Below are 22,208 nucleotides of genomic sequence, written 5' to 3'. Positions count from 1 at the left end.
TAAATTGTTACCTAATAGTTCTGTGATGTTTGCTATTGTAATTTTACTTACTAGATAGTGCTAAAATATGTATTGTTTCCGCTGAATTGTAAAACATGCTGAGTACACTTGTTTTGGATCTCGTGCTAGTTTTAAGCCACTTAGTATAAGTTTTAATTGTTATCAAGATTTTGTACGAAATCTGTTTGGTGTACCTAATAAAGTAAAATAAAAAAATAAATCGTTGTCTGGGTACCCACTTGAGCTTACCGTGGGACTCAGTCAATCTGTGTAAGAATGTCCTATAATATTCATTTATTTACTAACTAACCTGACCACATAATTAAAATTTTGAAAAAACCCCGACCGTGACATAGTGGTCACATTTTCATGAAACGTGGCTAAGAACACTCCCGACTAACTCAGCTTTCAAATAAAAAAAAACTAATTGTAATTAAAAATCAGTTCATCCGTTCGGAAGCTACGATGCCACTCATACAGACAGACAGACAAACAGACAGACAGGCAGACACACACACAGACAACGTCAAACTTATAACACCCCATCGTTTTTGCGTCGGGAGTTAAAAATACAAAAGATACTGTATGTATGCATGTACGAGCCATCTACCATATATTCTGATTATATTAACTCCAGCACCCAAAGGTTGTCTGGAAGAGATCGCTCTTAAGCGATAAGACCGCCTGTTGTTACCTATGTTTGATTTATTTTTGTTTCTTGTGCATTACTTGTAAACTATGTATTGTGAGGTGTGCAGTAAAGAGTATTGTATTGTATTTGATGAGTTCCCTCAATTTCTTCAGGATCCCATTATCAGAACTTGGATTTGATAAAAATTGGATCAATCTGTATAGGTAACTATAATTATACTCTATCAAAAAATAATATATCTAAAGACAACCGGATAGACAGACGGACAAACAGACGGACAGACAGATAGACGGACAGTTAAACGAACAGACAGACAGACAGACGGACAGACAGACGGACAGACAGACAGACGGACTGACAGATGTACAGACAGACGGATAGACAGATGGACAGATAGACGGACAGACTACCGTACAGACAAATTGACAGAGAGGCGGATAGACAGACGAGACGGACAGACAGACAGACAAGCGGACGGACGGACAGAGTCACGTCATAATGCTTCTTATTGTACCTTTTTGGTAAAGAACCCTAAAAACAGACAAATTGACAATCTTCTCCGCTCCGTTTGAGATTTAGAAGTCGGTTAAGTGTAAGCTAAGATAGTAAGTAATAGGTACTTATTATAGCTTATGCTATTAATATCTTGTGAGTGTGACACCTGAACGAAAATATGATGAATATATGGTGTTTAAAAATTAAATTATTTTCTTATTATTTTCTAAAATACTCACACACACCTATCCCTCTCTTATCTATTACTTACTTACTTCCGATTGCGCTACAGCCCTTTGTGGGTCTTGGCCTCCTCCACTATCTTCCTCCAGTTGTCGCGATCTCTGGCAACCCTTCTCTTCTTATCTATTAGCGAAGCTGCTTCTACTGCATACCTACATCTAAAATCATAAGTCATAATGTTCTACATTTTATCTATAATCCAAATCATCAGATCTAAGTAGGTACTTAGTGATTTACAAGAGGAAGAAGATATAGATAGGTACTTATGTTTGAGATGTTAACAAAACACATAAAAACACAAAAATAATCATACAAGTGCCTTCAAACATTCCATTACTCGAACACAAACCATGTAAATGTAATAGCCACCAACCTTATTAATCCGATATATTTTTCACTTTTGGTCATATATTTTCTGTCTTCTTTCAAACGCCCCCTTTGCTTTAGTCCAACCGTCTTTAATATATATTTTTAATAACGATTAATAATTATTGCATTGGATATTTTAAAATAAATTTCCGTTTTGAAAAATTATACATATGATGTGAAATGTCAGTGTAACATTATTTTTATTTTCCATAGACAGCTGGCAGCTATTACAGTCGGTTCATCTTTACTTGTCCTATCATGTAAACAAACGATTATTATTTATTATTATATTTAAAATGATGTTTTAACGATAATTTGTAAATAAACGCTGCTAACGTCATTTTACGTCACACAACATCTATGTAAAAACCAAAATTTATTTAGGTTTCGTCACATTTGCAACAATCATATGGAAAAGGCTAGTACATTATTCATTTTATAGTACCTGATATTAACATTAATACAACAAAAAATATACTGATAGTAAAATATTCAATTATTCATTGTAAAGAGGTAGGAAATAAAACGTAACGAAGTCGGTTAATAAATTTGATAAATTATTGCAGTTAAAATCAACGCATTTTTTCCAAGCTATACAAACTCAAATGTTAATATCGATCCTTCATAACGATAAGTTGTCATCCCAACATTACGACTCATAGACAATCTAGACTTCGTAATGTCAGGAGTTTTTAATGTCATCCGTTCGTAATTATAATTATTGATGAAAATCGTTTTAGAAATGATATTTTTAGGGTTCCGTAGTCAACTAGGAACCCTTATAGTTTCGCCATGTCTGTCTGTCCGTCCGTCCGTCCGTCCGTCCATCCGTCCATCCGTCCATCCGTCCATCCGTCCGTCCGTCCGTCCGTCCGTCCGTCCGCGGATAATCTCAGTAACCGTTAGCACTAGAAAGCTGAAATTTGGTACCAATATGTATATCAATCACGCCGACAAAGTGCAAAAATAAAAAATGGAAAAAAATGTTTTATTAGGGTACCCCCCCCTACATGTAAAGTGGGGGCTGATATTTTTTTTCATTCCAACCCCAACGTGTGATATGTTTTTAGATAGGTATTTAAAAATGAATAAGGGTTTTCTAAGATCGTTTTTTGATAATATTAATATTTTTGGAAATAATCGCTCCTAAAGGAAAAAAAAGTGCGTCCCCCCCCTCTAACTTTTGAACCATATGTTTAAAAAATATGAAACAAATCACAAAAGTAGAACTTTATAAAGACTTTCTAGGAAAATTGTTTTGAACTTGATAGGTTCAGCAGTTTTTGAGAAAAATACTGAAAACTACGGAACCCTACACTGAGCGTGGCCCGACACGCTCTTGGCCAGTTTTTCAGTGGTCTTTTTGATTGATTTCAGTTCTTTGTGAGTTTAATTAAGTGTATAATAACATTTTAAGTGATGGTTAATGTGCAATTCCAGAGAAAAGTGAGATAATGTTTTCCAGCAGTGTTTGTTTACATGATTGGACAAGTAAGGTTGAACTGAGTGTACATTGTGAGATGTGTCATGATACTCATTGACAGAGTTACACCGGCGTAATTAAACGCTTATTTCAATAAGTATGACAACTCCATCTAGCGTCGAATAGAAAAGTACAATTACTGCATACGTATAACTCAGAAAAAAAAATTCGCTGACATTGACAGAATTGTGTCTGTAAAATTATATTTGCTAAAAATATTTGTTTATACTTGTTTTTGTTATAATGAAGACTAATTTGCGAAACAGTGAACTCAACTTGTGTTGTGAATGAATTGCACACCGGCACCGGCAAAAGGTGTACACCTATCTATATTTATTATCACGTGATTACAAGAAGTCGATCAAGAAATGCGGAGACAAAGAGCACCAGCCCATTCGCCTCGTCTAGTTCCCGGATCTACATCATCACGCCTGAGGCTTGTGTCGCCTGCGGGACAACGATGTTCGAAGATACTGCCTCTGTGTCATTTTATATTTATATTTAAAACATACTGCCGTCCTATCACTAAAACCCATCTAACCCACAAATGATAGTTTTGAGATATGGGCAAAAAACATAAAAACCCATATCTCTAGGAAATGTGTCGATTTAGTCCAGATTTCTTTTATTCTTAAATTAAAACTAAATTCACGCTAACATTATTTAAAATCAATTTAATTAAATATTGTTTAATTTATTAGAAATTCGCCATTTTGTGTTTAAGTTATGCAAATAATTCCTAAAATATGTATGATTTTACTGTTAAAACACGGTTAAGTATACTTTAGCCGTTTTTTAGGATTGAATAATACATAAAACATGGCTTAATAACGGCAAAGTAAATTTACGTGTTTATAGTAATCGTAACTGAGCATTGCATAATAATCTAAAAACATAGCTTAATAACCGCAAAGACACTAAACAATTTTATACTATCGTATATGCTCTAAAAAAATGCTGTAACCGTTTTTAAGCTATGCAATGACTACTAACATCGAAATAATTTGTATGCATTCCTAATCTAAAAGCCCGCTATATGACAAACCAGCGACGACTAGGTTTTAGCATTGTCATTCTTTTTAAAAGGAGTTTATCATTTTAGCAATGTCCCGTTTACCTGCAGTACCTGCACTAAGTTTCAAGAGCAATTCAATTTGTTAAATGAATAAAAGACAACTGTATGATATTGTAACCATTTATTTGCATGCATAAAAAACCTCGTTATAAGTTATGTTACAAATTAACATATTTAAACTTAATATAATATTCTAACATTAGTGAAAACTAACATAACATTAATATGAAACAATAAAATTCGCTTTTTACATTGCAACAAATCAATTTGCTATACCGACACGGCGAAAGGTGTCGCTCTTGGATATCCAAAGTTATTCGTATTATTACTATAATACACTATTAAAATAATGTTTTTATTACCGAGTTATATAAGGTTAAAAACGGTTGACATTGGCAGTTCTTACAAAAAGAAACACGGATTTCATTTATTATTCGCCAAGCAAGTGAAAATAGCAATCTTTATTTATTTTATACTTCAAAAATTCAAAATACATTTAGGATTGTTTGACATAATAATTTTCTCTCTTTCCGCTTGATTCCGTTCTTCTTAAAATTTATTTTTCTTTTTTTGTGCGTTTGGTTTTCGACAGTTGTATTATTAATATTAATATTACGAGTGTAGTGCTCTATATCGACGGTGGTTCTACATCGATAAATGGTTATATGTACTTATGTGTAGGTCAGTCCTCCTTTTCTGTATGTAAAACTTCTGGATTTGAAGGGTCTGAATGAATTGGTACAGCAGAATACTTATATATCATACATCTTTTTTTTTTTTTTTTAACTAGAATCAATATACAGATCTTTGTTAACAATTTCTGGTAAAATCAGGTGCTTCATTGCTTAAAATTGTATTAACTAGGTTAAATTTAAGTCTGTTTCTCTGTTGTTTGTATGAATTGGAGCGGATAAATCAAGATAAAGCTTCATTTTGGATGATACATATGTTGTCATTTTACAATTTTTACATGCTAGGTATAGAGTTCTTCTTCTTTCGAGTCATCACTTGTAGTTTCAATGCGTCTGCGACGGAATAGTCAAAAACCTTCTTTCCTTATATCAAGATGAGAAGCATTTTACGAATGATTAAAGAAGTAAACGTTGTTCGATTTTGTTACAACGAAGGATAAACCCAAATTCGATGATCGTCAGCAACGGTTTTAGCTTGGACCAGTAAAAGGGAGTTTTAAAATTGATGTATTTTCGTCAGCATTGAAAATTAAAGCAGAAACGTTCGACGTGGCTAAGTTAGGCAAAGAATTCTGAGGTATCAATCTCAAAAATTCTTGAAACAATACACAACGATAGAATGTTCCTTGGTAAAGATCGAGTTGAGCAATCCCCTTCTGTTCTACATTTATTAAACTTACTGCTGGTGTGATGACTTGTGGTCGGTTTTTCGGTATTCATTTTATTCGCAGATCTCTGTTATCGTTTGTATCCTGAAGTTCGTAACAAGCCTAAAAGAAATAACATTAATTAATTTGATTTTTGACTGCATTATTAAATCAGCTTGACGGTAATATAATGTTGCGCAAGTAATCCATACCTACATAGGTACTAAAACATTGTAAGGTAAATAAATGCTTACAAAATGTATGTGGCTATGGCAATGCCTACATAGCAATAGGATGGTACAATGTAATTTCTTGACTTTTTTGTTTACGCTTTATTTGTACACAATAGTTTTAACTGGGCTCTTGATCGAATAACTTATGAGTTAGGTATTTACTTGTCGCGGCAAACGTGTGATAATACGTTAGCAAAACGCAAGTTGTGCTTGAAAAAAACCTTAAAAAAAGATATTTAACACTTACCTGGTCTTCGGTTTCTTAACATTTTAAGGAGAAAATGTTCATTCACCGGTCACTACAGCCTTCGCACAACCTTCTGCGCGCGAGCCGCTCGGCCGACTGTCGGACTGGCGCAATAACTTTGGAAGGTATACTTTTACAACTAGCGGGGTTTTAGCGTAGCTTTGCTGGTTTGTCCTGTTTCAGTGTGGCATTATGAATATTTTTTAGTAATAAATTCACCGTAAAGCGCAGTAACTAGGTTTTAGTGATGTATTTGTAACCGAAATTACAATGAAAGTCTTTAAATACACGGTTAAAGGACTTTAGCCGTGTTTAAGCGTAGTATTTTATTTAAAAAAGTGAATGTTATAAAATGTAATAACGCAATTAAACGGCTTTAATGGGAATTTATGAAGCTTATGTCAAGTAACGTTGTTATAGTTATGTATCGTGTGATAAAACTATGAAGATAAACAACTGCTAAGCGCTTTAATATAAGTTATAGAAGACAAATGTGGGTTTGCGGTTTTATACTATTGAAAAGGGTTATAAAATAGTGCACTTAGCGAGGTATGTCGACTCTGTATCTCGGTAACTAAAAATGATAAAAATATGATTCCAAGACCAGTCGATGGGGAATTCTTTCCTATTTAAGAATATTTATCCAAATGAAAACTGGTAATATGCAGCTTAGAGGGGTTCTAGTGATAGGACGGCAGACCGCGTCCTCCGTGACTCCTGGGCAGGACGGGCACTCCGGGGAATCATCGTGCTTGAAGCGGTAGAGATATGCCCGGAAACAGCCATGTCCTGACAGCATCTGTGTGAGATAGTAGTTGACCTCACCATGACTCCGGTTCAGCCAAACGTCAATCCGTGGGATGAGAAGGTGTGTCCACCTTCCTTTCTCTGCAGCATCCCACTGTCGTTGCCATCTCGTGATGCTATGTTGCCGTTCTTCTATCCTTAGTTCCTCAGGGCTCAAAGTGCTAGACCCCCTTCGCCGGTATAGGTTCCGCCTTTCCTCAGCTAGGATTCTGAGAGGCAGAGTTCCGGAGATGACACACACTGCCTCCTCAGATATTGTGCGGAAGGCACTGGCTATTCGTAAGGCACTAAGTCTGTAAATTGGACCCACTTTTCTCCATGATTCTTGGTTTTTCAATGCATCCGCCCAAATGGGTATTCCATAAGACAGCACAGATGTGACCACCGACGTCAACAGTAATCTCCGATTTTGCTTTGGACCCCCAACATTCGGCATCAGTCGAGATAAGCTAGCTCTGACTACTGAAGCCTTTTTACTCACGTGTTCAACTTGCTCCTTGAAGTTTAGTCGGGCATCCAGCATCACTCCCAGGTACCGAATAAATGGTTGTGACGTGATTTCTTGCTCGCCGACTTCTAACTTAATGGTTTCTGCCGTCTTTCTACTGGTGATGAGCACTGCTTCGGTCTTATGCTTGGCTAGTTGTAGGTTTACAGTATCCATCCACAGGTTAATTCGTCTAAATGTAATATCAAAGGCTAGTTTTATCTCTTCAAGATGCTTCGCGACAATCACTATAGCTACATCGTCGGCGTAGGCAACAAGTTTAACTTCTGTTGGCAATGCTATTCTCAAGAGGCCATCATACATGATGTTCCAAAGCAAAGGGCCTAAGACTGAGCCCTGTGGAACTCCTCCGGTGATTTCATACTCCTTTGGACCGTCCTTTGTGTCATATTTAAGGACTCTGTTCGTAAAGTAGCTAACTACAATCCTACGCAGATATCCAGGTACGTTTTTCTCTTCGAGAGCTCGCATTACGCAGTTCCAGTTGGCGGAGTTGAAAGCGTTCTTAATATCTAATGTAGCCACTAAGCAATATTTTTCTTTCCACCTTTCCACCTGGTTCCTGCAATTGCCTCCTTGGCAGTATTAACAACCAAGTTGATTGCATCCAGGGTTGACCGTCCCTTCCGAAAACCATGTTGACTGTCTGATAGGAGTGGATCGACTATTGCTTCTATTCTTTGGTGAATTATGCGTTCGAGTATCTTGCCTGCAGTGTCCAGCATGCAAAGCGGACGGTAAGACGACGATTCTTCTGGTGGCTTATTTCCCTTGGGAAGCAGTACTAGTCGTTGTTGTTTCCATTTCCGAGGGAAAGTTCCTTCCTTCAGGCATGTGTCGTAAACGTCTAGAAATAATGTCGGTGCCGCTTTTATGGCTGTTTTCAACGCAATATTAGGGATCCCGTCTAAACCTGGCGTTTTGTTATTTCCTACACGGTTACAAGCCTCCATCAATTCATTCTCCGTAACAGATGGAATGTCCTCCACTTTGACTTGGTCTAACAGGTAGTTGAAGACTCTTTGCTGTGGAAACAGCGCAGTAACAATCCTCTGCAAGAGTTGTGGACATGTGGGTGATAGCATTGGCTTGTTTTTAAGTTGAGTCATGACCACTTTGTATGGTCTCCCCAAGGATCCTTCTCCACTTCATTGATGAGGTCTTTCCAGCATCTTCGCTTGCTATCCTTGATGGCCTTATTCAGTTGCCGACGTGCATTTTTATACTCTGCCACCAGCTCTTCAGAGTTAGGCCGTCGGTAGCCACGCTGTGATATTCGTCTTTTCTTGAGACAGTCTGAACGAAGAGCGCTAATGTGATCGTTCCACCAGTGCACCGGAGGTCTTTGATTTACACCACGTTTCCGGGGCATGCTGGCGTCGCAAGCCTGGGCAACTCTCTTCATTAGGTCCTTGGTCTTCTCTTCAGCGCTTCCTGTGATAATGGGGCCTCCATCCAAGGCCACAATCAAAGCAGATGGGTCAAACGATTTCACGGTCCATCCAATCGCGTTAGTTTGTCTATTCGCTCTTCTTGTATTCTGACCAGTTGATACTTCCCATAGTAGTGCACTATGGTCGCTGGCTGTGTAGATATCCAATACTTCCCAAGAAATACTTCTTCGAGTTATACTGCTGCTGACAAATGTGAGGTCCACAATTGAGCTTGCCTCTCCCTTGGTGTACGTTGGTGTATTGCCGGTATTAATGAGGACCACGTCTAGTGTGGCCATTGCTTCGAGCAGTGCCTTCCCCCGTGCATTAGTGAACTTGCTGCCCCAGTCTACTGCCCAGGCATTGAAGTCACCAGCTATTGCCACGGGAAAATGCTGCCTCGCATCCCCGGTTATACGATCAAGGAAATCTGTAAACTGTTCGATAGAGAGACTAGGCGGTGCATAACAACTGTAGAAGCGAATACCATCCACCCATGCTGCTACAAAGCCGGCTTCCTTATTATTGACCACACTCTGGAATGGAAATTTGCCACAAGACCAGATGACAGCTTTGGTTGTGCTGTCGCACTCCCAGGGTTGGGTGCTCAGGTGTTTGTATGGCTCCGCTATCAGTACTAAGTCTAACTTGAGTTCTCGCACAGTCTGCATGAGTAGATCGTGCGCAGCTTCACAATGGTTGATGTTTAGTTGCAATATTTTCATTATGATCGTTTGTTCGTCAACTTCCTGAGTGCCTCTTTGAATGCTGGGCATCTGCTAGTGCCAGCATGGTGGGCGTTCTCTGGACTGCGTTGCTCAGCACATAATGCACATTTGGCTGGATTTTTACAGTCAGCAATTTTGTGTCCTTCCTCTCCACATCTGATACAGAGCTTAGACCGGTCTACTCCGCTATTACACTGGGACCCAAGGTGTCCAAAATGCCAGCATTTGAAGCATTGGATTGGTCGCTTTGTTGCTCTAACTCGGCAGTTGACCCATCCTATCCTGACTTTGCTATTCCCATCGAGTAATTTTTCCGCTGTGGTTGATGGTAGAATGACTACAGCTGTCTGGGTACCCCTATAGGCCTTACGGATTTTGATTGTCTCCAGCGGTATTTCACAGACTTCCTTTGTGGCCGCTCGCAGGGCAAGCTGAATGTCCTCCTTCGTTGTGGTTTCGTCAATGTCTCTTATTTCGACGACATCCTGCGGTCCTTTGCTAATTACCTTAGCGTCTTCTTTAAGGATATCTGCAATGGTCTTTTGTAAAGCTTCACCTTTGTCAGTGCTCTCCTTTGAAAGCGTTATGAGCATATCTCCGGTCTTGGTCTTGTGGATTTTATCTACTGTCGAGCGGACCTGTTCATCAGGGACGTCTTGTTTGATTCGGCGCAGGATTTCGGCATATTTTGCTTTCTCAGTTGGGCGAATTATCAACGCATCCGGTCTAATCGATTTCCGCGTTTTTTTCCGCTTGGGCTCCGGCCTAGGCGTTTTTGAATCTTGCTTTGTATTTTGCGAAGCAAGCTTCACCTCGTTCTGTTTTCTTCTTTGTCGTTTCGACTGGACTATTTTCCAGTCAGTCTTCTTCTCCTTTTCGACGTTCTTCAGATTTTCCTCTTTTGGAGGGCTTGACTTTGAGTTTTTCATCTTTTTCAGCTGCCTATCTGTTGATTCGGGCGAAATCCTCAGCTTTCTTTTAACGGACAGAAAGGTCCGTCGTGGCGCGTTATCAGCAACCGATTCACTGTCAGCCTCTGCTCCGGTATCCATTTCTTCTCTTGTCTCGGTGGCAGATTGTCTTTGCGAAGGTGCTGAGACTCCTGATATCTCTAATGTCACGCCGTCAGGGGATTGTTGTATAGAACGCCAATCATCGTCCAGCTTCCTGAATCTGTGAAGAGTGGCAAGGACGCCAGCTGTCTTCGTCTTGATCTCTTTGTGGATGTTGACCTTTGGTTGGACAAACTCTTGTAGCTCATTTATGAGCTTATCCAGGCGTTCCAGTGCTTCTTGTCGTTTCTTTTCTGCATTTGCTTTAGCAGCGACTTGTAGGGCATGAGGCCCACTTCCATTTTCATTGTATTCCTTATTTTCCATTTTTTGTAATTTACCAGCGCATCGTACGGCGAGGAGCGGGTTGCAGACTAGGAACGGGTGTACCCTCGAAGATAAAACTTCTACCCCAGTTCCCTGAGGCCTAGCCAACACTTAGCCAATCCCGGAATACACGGACGGATTGGACTCGCTCGGAGCACTAGCAGCCTACAATACTGCAGTCACGGCGTACTTCCTGATCAAGGCCCGAAGTGGCTGGTTCCTGAACTACTGCTGTAACTTTCACCTCGGCAGAGCAAGCTCACATCAGTCGTGGTCACTGTATCGTCGGAAATAATCGACACAAGCCACGAGCACTCCCAGTGGGTTCCAGCAGAGAACAATCATTGTGTGGGGTCAGAGTAGCGTGACCCACCCTTTTTAGAGGGGAGTTTTGTCCGCGGGAGCTATTTTATTTCGCTCCTACCCTCTGCTCCTAGGAACTAGGAACAGCGAGCATTCTCCTATCCGCTGGTGGAGACGCGCCCGGTAGCAGTTTCTCCTCAGCCCCGGGAGAAGTTTGACGTGTCTGTCTGTCTGTCTGTCTGTCTGTCTGTCTGTCTGTCTGTCTGTCTGTCTGTCTGTCTGTCCGTCTGTCCGTCTGTCCGTCTGTCTGTCTGTCTGTCTGTCCGTCTGTCCGTCTGTCTGTCGTCTGTGGCATCGTAGCTCCCGAACGGATGAACCGATTTAGATTTAGTTTTTTTTGTCTGAAAGCTGAGTTAGTCGGGAGTGTTCTTAGCCATGTTTCATGAAAATCGGTCTACTATGTCGCAGTCGGAGGTTTTTTCAAAATTTTATTTTTGTGGTATCATACTTAGACCATTTTTTCGCTATAAGGTTTTTTTTCCCAATCCCAAAGTTTCATTCTTGAGAATTTGAGGAAGGTCTGTCGGCTCTGGGATCTTAGTCCATACGAGCCCCAATGCAAATGATATCGTCTAGTATGAAAAAAATATTATGTCCTAACTTCGACCTCAAAATTCAGGATGAATTATATGATTAGTAGAACATGTAACATAAAAACAAGAGAGCTTATAATGCATATTTTATTTATTCAAAACATAAATTAACAATTTTCCTCACTAGTAAACAAAAAAACATAATTTCACCAAATGTAACACTCGCAAAAATGTTCGTCTTCAGCGTAGCCGATGCAGAAAAGAACAACTACCACTTGGTGGCGTCACCTTTTGCATCTAAAACGGCCTTAATTCTGAGCGGCATTGTATCTACCAACTGTCTATACTCCTCAGGGGTTATTCCATTCCAAACACCCACAAGTTTCTCCTTAAAATCAGCTTTGGATTTAGAAGGATCTTTTCGCAACTTTTTCTTCATTTACCACTACAAAGTTTTTATGGGAGACAAGTCTGGACTGCTGGATGGCCATGATATGGTAGGAATTTGTTTTTGTTTCAGCCACTTCATCGTTGTCTTGCCAGTATGACATAAGGCACCATCTCGTTGAAAAGTAAATCCATTTATATACTTGAACTTTCTTATAGACGGTAGTGAACTCTATTCCAAGATGGTTTTGTATTTCTCTGCATTGACGGTTCCATCTATAAATTGCAGACATCCCACACCCTGTGCCGACATACAGCCCCAAATCATTTAAAGATGCTGGAAACTACACCTTGCGTTCAAGACAGTCTTTGTGAAATGCATCTCCTTTATCTTGAATGACTTTACTTCGTTCATCGCCAACTATGACCTCAAATTTGGATTTGTCGCTCCATATTATTTTTCGCCACTGATCGGCAGTCCAGTTTCTGTACTTTTGTGCAAATTTCAACCTGTTAGTTTTCTGCTTTTGAGTAAGTAATGGTTTCTGTTTAGCGGTGTGAAAACCGAAGCCCATTATTTTCATTACTGTCTTTCAGGTATCGACTGAAATGTTTATTTTGATCGCGTCATGCCATAGTTAGGTAAGTTCTCCTGCTCTTGCATGACGATTTTTCCTGATGATGCTCCTCAAAATCCTGTTTTCTCTTTGGCAGTTATTCTTCGACGGCCAGATTTATTTAAACAGGAGACGGTTCCGTGTTTTAGTTGATGCTGGATGATTGTATGCGCCGTAGATCTTGGCAAAAAAAGGTCTTTGGATATTTTGGAACGTAGATTTGCCGCTATTGTTACTGGAAATTATAATTTTCCTCACTGATTCAGGCACCGACTTACCTCTTGCTATTTTGGTATAAAAATGTTGTAGAATAATTATATTTTTTACAGAATTTACCTTTTTATGTAGCCGTATATCATATCAGACGACTTATAATATTATTAATTCAATTTAAAATATTATTGTATAATATTAATCTTACTAAACTATTTTTATTTAAAATAGACGACCTATTATGCCTCAAATATGAACTAGGCGTATTTTTTTGCTTTAGATATGTTATTTTTATGATATGATTATATTAAAACATATAACATTAGGGCATTTTGTACGGCGCAAGATTAAACTAGTTTTAATGGCTTAGTGTGTCGTGTATTCCATTTATCATCAAAGTCAATCTGGGTTTAAATACCAGTTTCGGAAATAAATATCGCACGTTGAAGTGTGACTAGACGATATCATTTGCATTGGGGCTCGTAATCTCACGCCTGTATTTCCATACGGAGTAGGCAGAGCACTTGAAAATGCTGAAGTTTCTGACGTTCTTGGTTATTGAAAGAAAACAAAATTGTGATACGTACTCGGCAAATAACACGAGATTAGATTATTAAATGGATATACTTATTTTTGAATAATTTAAACTGTCCCATGTTTAGTGCGCCAAAGCCATTTATTTCGGAGCATCTTACTCATAGTGTTGTGATCATGCCGATGAGTAACGGGGCCAGAGCTCAACGGCGATGCGAAGTGTTAGTGCGTTTTCATATTATCCGATCCGATATCGGATGTCGGTAGGATTTCAAAGGCAAAAATCGAAGATAGCGGCTTAAATGTATGGGATATCGGTTCTACATCCGATATCCGATCGGATAATGTGAAAACGCACTTAGGGCAATACGCAATTGCGCATGTACATCGTAATTGCAGGCGATCATAGGCTACGGTGACTCCTTACTATCAGTATACTTAATAATTTTGTCGCCGTCATCGAAATCGATGGGGAGGACTATACACCGTGTTTTTATTGTTTTCCATTAAATTCGACACGCAGTTAGGTTCATCATCAGGAACCACCCTGTATAAAAATTTTTTTTTTGCCTATCCATACATAATAAATGAATTAATTAGTGTGAGAGGGCCTTAATCTTAACATTAAAGTCAGTGCCAAGTGTATGACGGCAAATGTCAAAACAAAATATCATTGGAAGTGGTAAAGGATGCCACACACGTGTTCAGTAATTTTTTTTTTTAATAATTCGATAACCGTAAGACTTAGGACGCTAGTTTTCTTAGAGAAATTAATAGTATTTGACCTAAAGAACCTTCCCTTTAAAAACAGGGTGTATACTCGTATATATATTTGATGTTTGCCACTTGCCACCGAAATAGTAATTAACAATGTAGGTAGGTATTTACTAAATGTTAACAATTTCGAGTTTTCTGCGAGTTCTCCTGTTACCACCTTCTCATATAATTTACAACGAGAGATATAAATATCTTGAAAATATAATTGTAGGTGTCGGCCGGATTGGCGGTTGTTCTGCCTTTATACGCGCGCGGGTACACACCTACCGCATGGGCTAACTTTTGTTAAAAAAAAAAAAGGTTAGGCATTCTTACACAGAACACTGTAGTCCAGTCTGTCCTAGCGCATAGTGATCCTGCCAGTTAAACCGATGGTCCGAGGTCGAATCCCAGTAAGGCCATTTATTTGTGTGATGGGTACAGATATTTTTGTTCCTGATTAATTGATGTTTTCTATGTATGTAATCTGTGTGATCATTTAATATTGTACCTATATTATAGCAAAAATTTAATATAAGAAGATCATTTAAAAAGCTTTATTTAATTTAATTCCACACAAAGAAAAAAATTTTTAAACATTCTTAATCATTTTTTTTTTGTTACCTACTGTATATATTTTTTTAAGAAGATCATACCATAGATTAAAATGTGACCGCCTAAGAACGCGCATACACTCCACCACACATAGATGGCGCCACAAAAAAATGTCTTGTAGCTTTCGATTATACTTGTAGATGGCGTTAAGTGTCACTTTTGACATAGATTTATGGCTCAAAAGTGACACTTAACATCAATCTATAAATAATCGATGGTAACAAGGCATTTTTGTGGCGCCATCTATGTGTTGTGTAGTGTATGCGCTTTCTTAGGCGGTCGCATTTTAAATTTTAACGTATGGTATGGTATGATTACATATTTAATCTATGATTATGGATATCGTTGTCTGAGTACCCCCCAACACAAGCCTGTTGAGCTTACCGTGGGACTAAGTCAATCTGTATAAAAATTCCTATAAAATGCATAACATAGAAAACATTTATAAGTCAACAATAAATTATTTTTAACCAAAACTTCACATTCGTTTAGGATCGGTCGTTTGGTTCGTTTATAATCCATCCATACTAATATTATAAATGGGAAAGTGTGTGTGTCTGTTTGTTTGTCCGTCTTTCACGGCAAAACGAAGCGATGAATTGACGTGATTTTTTGAGTGGAGATAGTTCAAGGGATGGAGAGTGACATAGGCTACTTTTTGTCTCTTTCTAACGCGAGCGAAGCCACGGGCAAAAGCTAGTTAGTTTCTAAACTAACTTCAAAATTGTAAACTTTGAAGTATGAGTTCCGAAAGTTGGACACAGCAATTAAAATACTGGTTAAAATGGATGGAAATTGAAATTTGTTTGTAAACACCTTACATAGGTAATAGTTTTGTTCGATGGGAAGGGTAACTAAACTGTCTGAGTGTGTCTGTCTGTGGCATCGTAACTCACGGATGAACCGATTTCGACTTATTTTTTTTTTGTTTGAAAGTTGAGTTAGTCGGGAGTAGAGATGGGTAGTGAGTAAATACTCAAGAGTAAATATCGAGTAAATACTCAGTATTTACTCAAAATACCCGTATTTACTCGTTTTTACTCAAATTGATGGGTAAAAACTATTTCGCGTGCTGAAATGGAAATACAAATTAGAAATATTGGTGTATTTTGTTATCGACTACTAAGTTAAGTAATCAAATTTATATTAATTTTATTTTAAAGACGTGCTCTCCATACATGTAACTATTTTTCACAAAAATAAAATTCAGAAATTACCAGTGTGTTATACATCATCTGATAGGTCTTTAAAAATCAATTGAATGTTTCTGAAAAAGTTTTTTAATAATATGAACAGTTTTGGAATAAAACGATAATTAAGGCCGAAATAATGTTTATACCTTTATAACTTTCGAATTCGTTGTTGGAAAAATATCCAGAAACCATCAAATTATTGGCCATATAATACAAAACACAAAACTAGTACTTTAAACGTCACCAGCTGAGCCATTTTTGAGTTTTCTTTAGAAAACCCTTAATAAAAGGTCGTAAGTGCCACATTAACAATCACTTCCGAACGTCATGCCGTTATCTAGAACATCAATTTCATTGAAGTCTCATACTTTTACTGTAAATACCTGCTTTCTTAAAACAAAACTGCTAACTAAACATTATCACTATTTTTTTCTCACAAAGATTACCTTTTTTTCGACAAACTAAGACTCCCATAAGCTTCTAATAACATAAATCTCATTTAAACATGTCCACACAGTTAAAATAAACACGACTAAGTACTTAAATCTCATTTTTTTAATTATTTTTAGGTAACAGTTTATACTCACCCAAATGAGTAAATACAAGTATTTACTCGGTGCTTTGAGTAAATTACGGGTAAATACTCAGTATTTACTCACCCCTACCCATCTCTAGTCGGGAGTGTTCTTAGCCATGTTTCATAAAAATCGGTCAACTTTGTCGGGGTTTTTTCAAAATTTTAATTTTGTGGTTAGGTTATACTGTAATGTCATGTAAACATGTTTTTACTAATAAATAAATATAATATATATTTTTGTGCCGAAACTGATCGCGACTTAAAAAAATCATCACTCGTCAGCCACCCGTGCGGTAGGTGTGTACCCTCCCAAAACGCAATAAATACTTTTTTTGTACCAGATGTATCCTTAAAGGAGAAAGAGGCGGATTGGTAACCGATATTTAAAAAAAGGATTATTTAAATGTTGGCGGCGTTCAAAATTTTTGTATATTTAATTGCAGGTTGGGTGTTATAAAAATGTCATTTATAAATTATAATTAAAATTGTGGTATCACAACTAAAAATAGGAAAATTACACCTGCTAGTATTAAATTTTATTTATTTCTTAAAAATACATAAACTTACTCACTCATAGTGTCACTTACTCATAGTGTTGTGTTCCTGCCGGTGAGTAAGGCTGCTAGAGCTCAACGAGGGTGTGGTGTACTGGTGACGGAAGAATCCACGAAACTAATTTGTTCCGTCTATTGTCCTTTGAGTCGTCGGTCTTGGAACTTGTACATTCTTTTTTACTGTGTATTTGACACAGCAAAAGGGAGTTTTTGCGTTGGGGGGGGGGGGGTTAAAAATGTCTGCCTAGGGTGAGACTTGAATTCACCCTAGGCAGACATTTTCCACTTTTAAATTTATTCTACGCCTAGTGGCATCGGTTACAGGCGTTTCCGCTAATCAGAAGTTAAATATGTAGTAATTTTTTTAATTTAAAAGGATACGGTAGCGAAAATGCTAAAATGGAAAGGAGCCCCCTTTCAACTTGGGAATTTTAGTTAAATATACAAGTGTTGTTAACTAGATTTATTGAAAAAAACTGTCCATTAAGAACAACTCAGTCAAAAGATATTTCAAAAAAATCTTTAAAATCGAGGTTCCGCTCTCGACTCTTTCCTCCTTCAAAACTTAATCAATCGGAACGAAATTTGAGAATCTGAATAACAATGAAATAATCTAAGTCGGACCGTTTAGCTTTTTGGTTAATTGTTACCAATCTTGAGTACCACACCTTTGTTTGCGCCACAATGAAAAAGGCCGTTTTTGGAAATTTTTGATTGGCTCTGGAGTCTTTAAAAAGCAGAATATCAAAAAAAATCAAAACGGTCCGACACAGATAAAAACAATAACAATCTGTGTTGAAAAAAATCATTGCTCTATCTTCAAAAACCAGGGAGGAAATAGTCGAGAGCGTTTGTATGGAGAATTGACCCCTACCGTATCGTCTTAAGACTATCAGTTAAGTTCATAAATGCATGTATGTTTCTTAGAAATAAACAGTTTTTTTAAAGTGTGTACAATTTTCTGAATGCAATACTATTACATACCTCTCCTAATCAGCTGTCACGAACTTTAGTTATATTCTTATCACATCAGAACATTTGTGTATTAGTCTCAGAAAAACCAATATAACTTGACCTGTATATTTAAAATAAATGGTGATGCCAAATATCACAGAAACAATGAGCTGTAAAAGAATTATGAGATAAATTATTTTGCTTAAAGACGATGCTGTTAATATGATAGGCTTTAGAAATTATCATAATATCCATGGAATCAAATCGAAGGTCATTGGCGCAGGGAACGCCCTTATTATATTTTTACTATAACGCCCTTATTAAATGGGATTAATCTTGGCCACAGACTAGCCAAAGGCAAAGACGTGTCGTGGCCTACGATGGAGTGAGCTCGCCCAGAAGATGCCTGTTAAGTCAGCCTTAGGATAGATGTCGCTACCGTGATCTGGCTCGAACTATAAGACGTTGGGAATAGCTGCGCGTGCGACGAATCAATCCCCTGCTCCAATTGGACGGAACGTGCCTTATGCTACTGTTGCGTCAGTGGCTACCACGGGTTTCGAATTCGTTACTCGATGGCGAAGTCACGGAAAATAAGGAGAAAGTGAATAATGTCTCCAAACATTTACTGACAATTTTCCTTGCATTTTCCATGACGTTGGTTAGTAATCGGGTAATATGCTTAGGAGCGATAACAAAATGGCTTAAGTAAATAAATAAATATTACAGGACATTATTACACAGATTTTAGTAGGAGGTAGGGCATAGCGAATGATATTCCGCTTTGTGTGGTAGGGCACAGCACAGCGGATATCGTCTCGTTCGAATCTAGAGCAGAGCCCAACTGGGGTAGTACCTCCGCCTTACAGAAGACCGCAGCCAAATAGCACTAGACCCTACTCATAGTGTTGTGTTCCTGTCGGTGAGTAAGGTTGCCAGAGCTCAATGAGGGTGCGGTGTGCTGATGACGGGAGGACTTACGGAATTAACTTGTTCCGTTTATTGTCCTTTGAGTCGTCGGCAACCCGAACTCTCCTTGGAACTTGTACACTCCTTTTTGCTGTGTACTTAACACAGCAAAAGGGAATGTACAAGTTTCTAATGGGGTGGCAACGCGCATGTGACACTGTTTGAGTTGCAGGCGTCCATAGGTTACGGTGACCGCTTTACATCAGGCGGGCCGTATACTTGTTTGCCACCGACGTAGTATAAAAAAAAAAAAAAATGACTGAGCCCTACGGTACGCTCAAGAAGGCTTGTGGTGTGGGTACTCAGACAACGACATATACATATAATATACAAATTGCCACTTTTTAATTTCTAAGCATTCCTTTTTTCGCCACTTTTATGAAATGTGATATTTTTGAAAAAAATGTGTTTGTTCTACTCAGAATTACTAGCTTTTTCAATCCTATAGTAGTTAAAAAAACTGCCCCATACGATTTTTTCTTATTTTGTTACCATTGTGCATGTTGTGCGGGGCAACAAAAGAGGAAAGTAACAAAAATGTATGGAAATTCTGGGACACTTTTTGTCTCCCAGTGAGATTGAAAGTACTCGTAATTCTGAAAAAAATAAATACTCTTTTTGGTCAGAATGTATTTGCAGAAGCCGCAAGAAGTGAAATGTAAAGTATTATGTATGTAAATAATATATTATGTATGTAAATATTATGTAAACAATCAATAACGATGCGTAGGGTAACTTTAGCATAATTGTCGTGAACCGGTTACTACCGTAATGCCCTCATAATGCAGACTATTGTCACTACAATCCCATTAGAATAGTATGGATTTAAACATCGTGAGGAAACCGGACTAATTCCAATCAGGTCTAGTTAACACAGATCAACCTAGCCCCAAACAGAGATGGGCAAAATGTAATCGACTAACGATTAACGATTAAAATTACAAGATTTAATTGCGACTGACGATTGAAAACCACGAATGATCAATCTTAGTTGTATAGAGTGCGACTAATTTAGTTGCAACTAAATTAGTTGCCGATTGATTTCGGACAACTAAATTTTGTAATCGACTAATTAGTTAGACTTATTTCTCGCAACTAATGTTGACAGACTGATTAGGACATCTTAACGAATGTTTAAACATATCATCATGTATTACCTACTTAAGATATTTTAACCATTTCTAAGGAGTTAGATCGGTGTTCTAACTATTATTTTGCTACTACAGTCACTTTGAAATTGGATTAAATTTCTCTTATCTAAGGGTAAATAAAAAATGGGTACTTTGTTTGTGCATTAGTAAAATAACATTAAAAAAACACAATAAAAGTACCCGGTTGACTGGTTTAAATACATTTCCAAAAAAAAAATGTTTGATTTATTTTTTGAATAATTCTACAACCGTAAGAGTTAAGTCGCTAGTTTTTTAGAGCAATTCATTGTATTTGACCTAAGGAACCTTCCCTTAAAATTAACGGAATTCAATAAAAACATGGTGTATAGTATATACCAAATATCGTGAAATTCGTTGTTGCCATTATATAAATTTGAATGTAGAATGCCGCAAGGAAGATGAACAATAATTAACGCTGAGAGTTCTTTACATTACAAAGAGGTTTAAATATTTTAATGACAACAAAATAGTGCGCGTAGATAATAGATAAACAATATGCAGATGTTTGATTCAATAGAACCTCTTATTTTTAGAAGATGCGTCGGCCCTTGCACCAAAATGAAATTATTTCCAGGTAAGTAGGATTAGTCATTTAGCCCAATGTTTTGTCACCACGTGCCACTAAAAGAGTTTTACTATCGACAGAGACAGCAAAATACTGGTAATTTCTATGTCTAAGATTTACTCAGTATCGTATAATTTAAAGTATTGCAATAACATACTTAATTGTTTTGTTTGCTACTTGTGAACACTGCAGTTTTTCGCTATTTTTCGTTACCGATATATCGTTATAATATTGCATTGTCATTCAAGCATTACAAATTAAACGTGTATACGTAATTTTAGCTCAATCGGTCGAATATATCTACTTCAAAATAATCCACAAAATTCTCCTGTGCATTCTCCAATGTTATATACATACCTACTTGTAGTTACAAATAAGATATAAATGCAAAAACGGCCGACTGTGTAGTTTTAATGATTTATTCGTGGAATTTAGTCGATTGAAACTAAAACTAATTTAGTTGTTAGTCGAACATTCCCACAACTAATTTAATCGCAACTAAATCAATCGCGATTGAATAATGACGATTGATATTTTTAGTCGATTGATTAGTTAACTAAAAAATCAATCGATTGATGCCCATCTCTGGCCCCAAAGTAATCATAGTACTTACATACTTATTTATAGCAGCGCTGGCAGCCTAGCGGTAAGTACATGCGACTGTCGTTCCAGAGATCGCGGGTTCGAACCCCGGCTCGCACCAATGAGTTTTTCGAAATTTATGTGCGAAATGTCATTTGATATTTGCCAGTCGCTTTTCGGTGAAGGAAAACATCGTGAGGAAACCGGACTAATTCCAATAAGGTCTAGTTTACCCTTCGGGTTGGAAGGTCAGATGGCAGTCGCTTTAAAAACTAGTGCCTACGCCAAATCTTGGGATTAGTTGTCAAAGCGGACCCCAGGCTCCCATGAGCCATGGCAAATGCCGGGATAACGCAAGCAGGATTATGATTTGCCTTAAAAAGGCACCTAGCGCCACCTACTGTTAGTTATATACAGCTACTGAATTTATGACTTGCAATAACAAGTGTAATAATAAGCTATGTTATTATAGATAGGATGGGCAGCGTCACGGGATGAGGTGTATTCAAATGATAGAAACGAGTAGTAGGTAAAGTAATGAATTCCAATCGATCCATTTATTGTATAAAGGTGTGCCTATTTTAGCTGGGACGCTATTGCACAACACCCTGCATTTTATGATTAAGCACTGAG

The 22,208-nt window shown here is 37.8% G+C and overlaps 1 protein-coding gene across 1 annotated transcript; it reads right to left on the bottom strand.

Moving 5' to 3' along the window:
* Positions 1-8,556: 8,556 nt before the first annotated feature.
* Positions 8,557-9,609, bottom strand: LOC125238963. The gene has a single exon (XM_048146463.1). The coding sequence runs from the start codon at positions 9,607-9,609 to the stop codon at positions 8,557-8,559; it is 1,053 nt and encodes a 350-aa protein (XP_048002420.1).
* Between the last annotated feature and the right edge of the window lie 12,599 nt (positions 9,610-22,208).

Source organism: Leguminivora glycinivorella, chromosome 24 (assembly GCF_023078275.1).
Source record: "Leguminivora glycinivorella isolate SPB_JAAS2020 chromosome 24, LegGlyc_1.1, whole genome shotgun sequence".
Classification (NCBI taxonomy): domain Eukaryota; kingdom Metazoa; phylum Arthropoda; class Insecta; order Lepidoptera; family Tortricidae; genus Leguminivora; species Leguminivora glycinivorella.
This window is presented reverse-complemented; position numbering and strand designations above follow the sequence as displayed.

Coding starts and splice junctions, on each gene's coding strand:
- LOC125238963 (XM_048146463.1), bottom strand. CDS start 9,609: ATGAAAATATTGCAACTAAACATCAACCATTGTGAAGCTGCGCACGAT.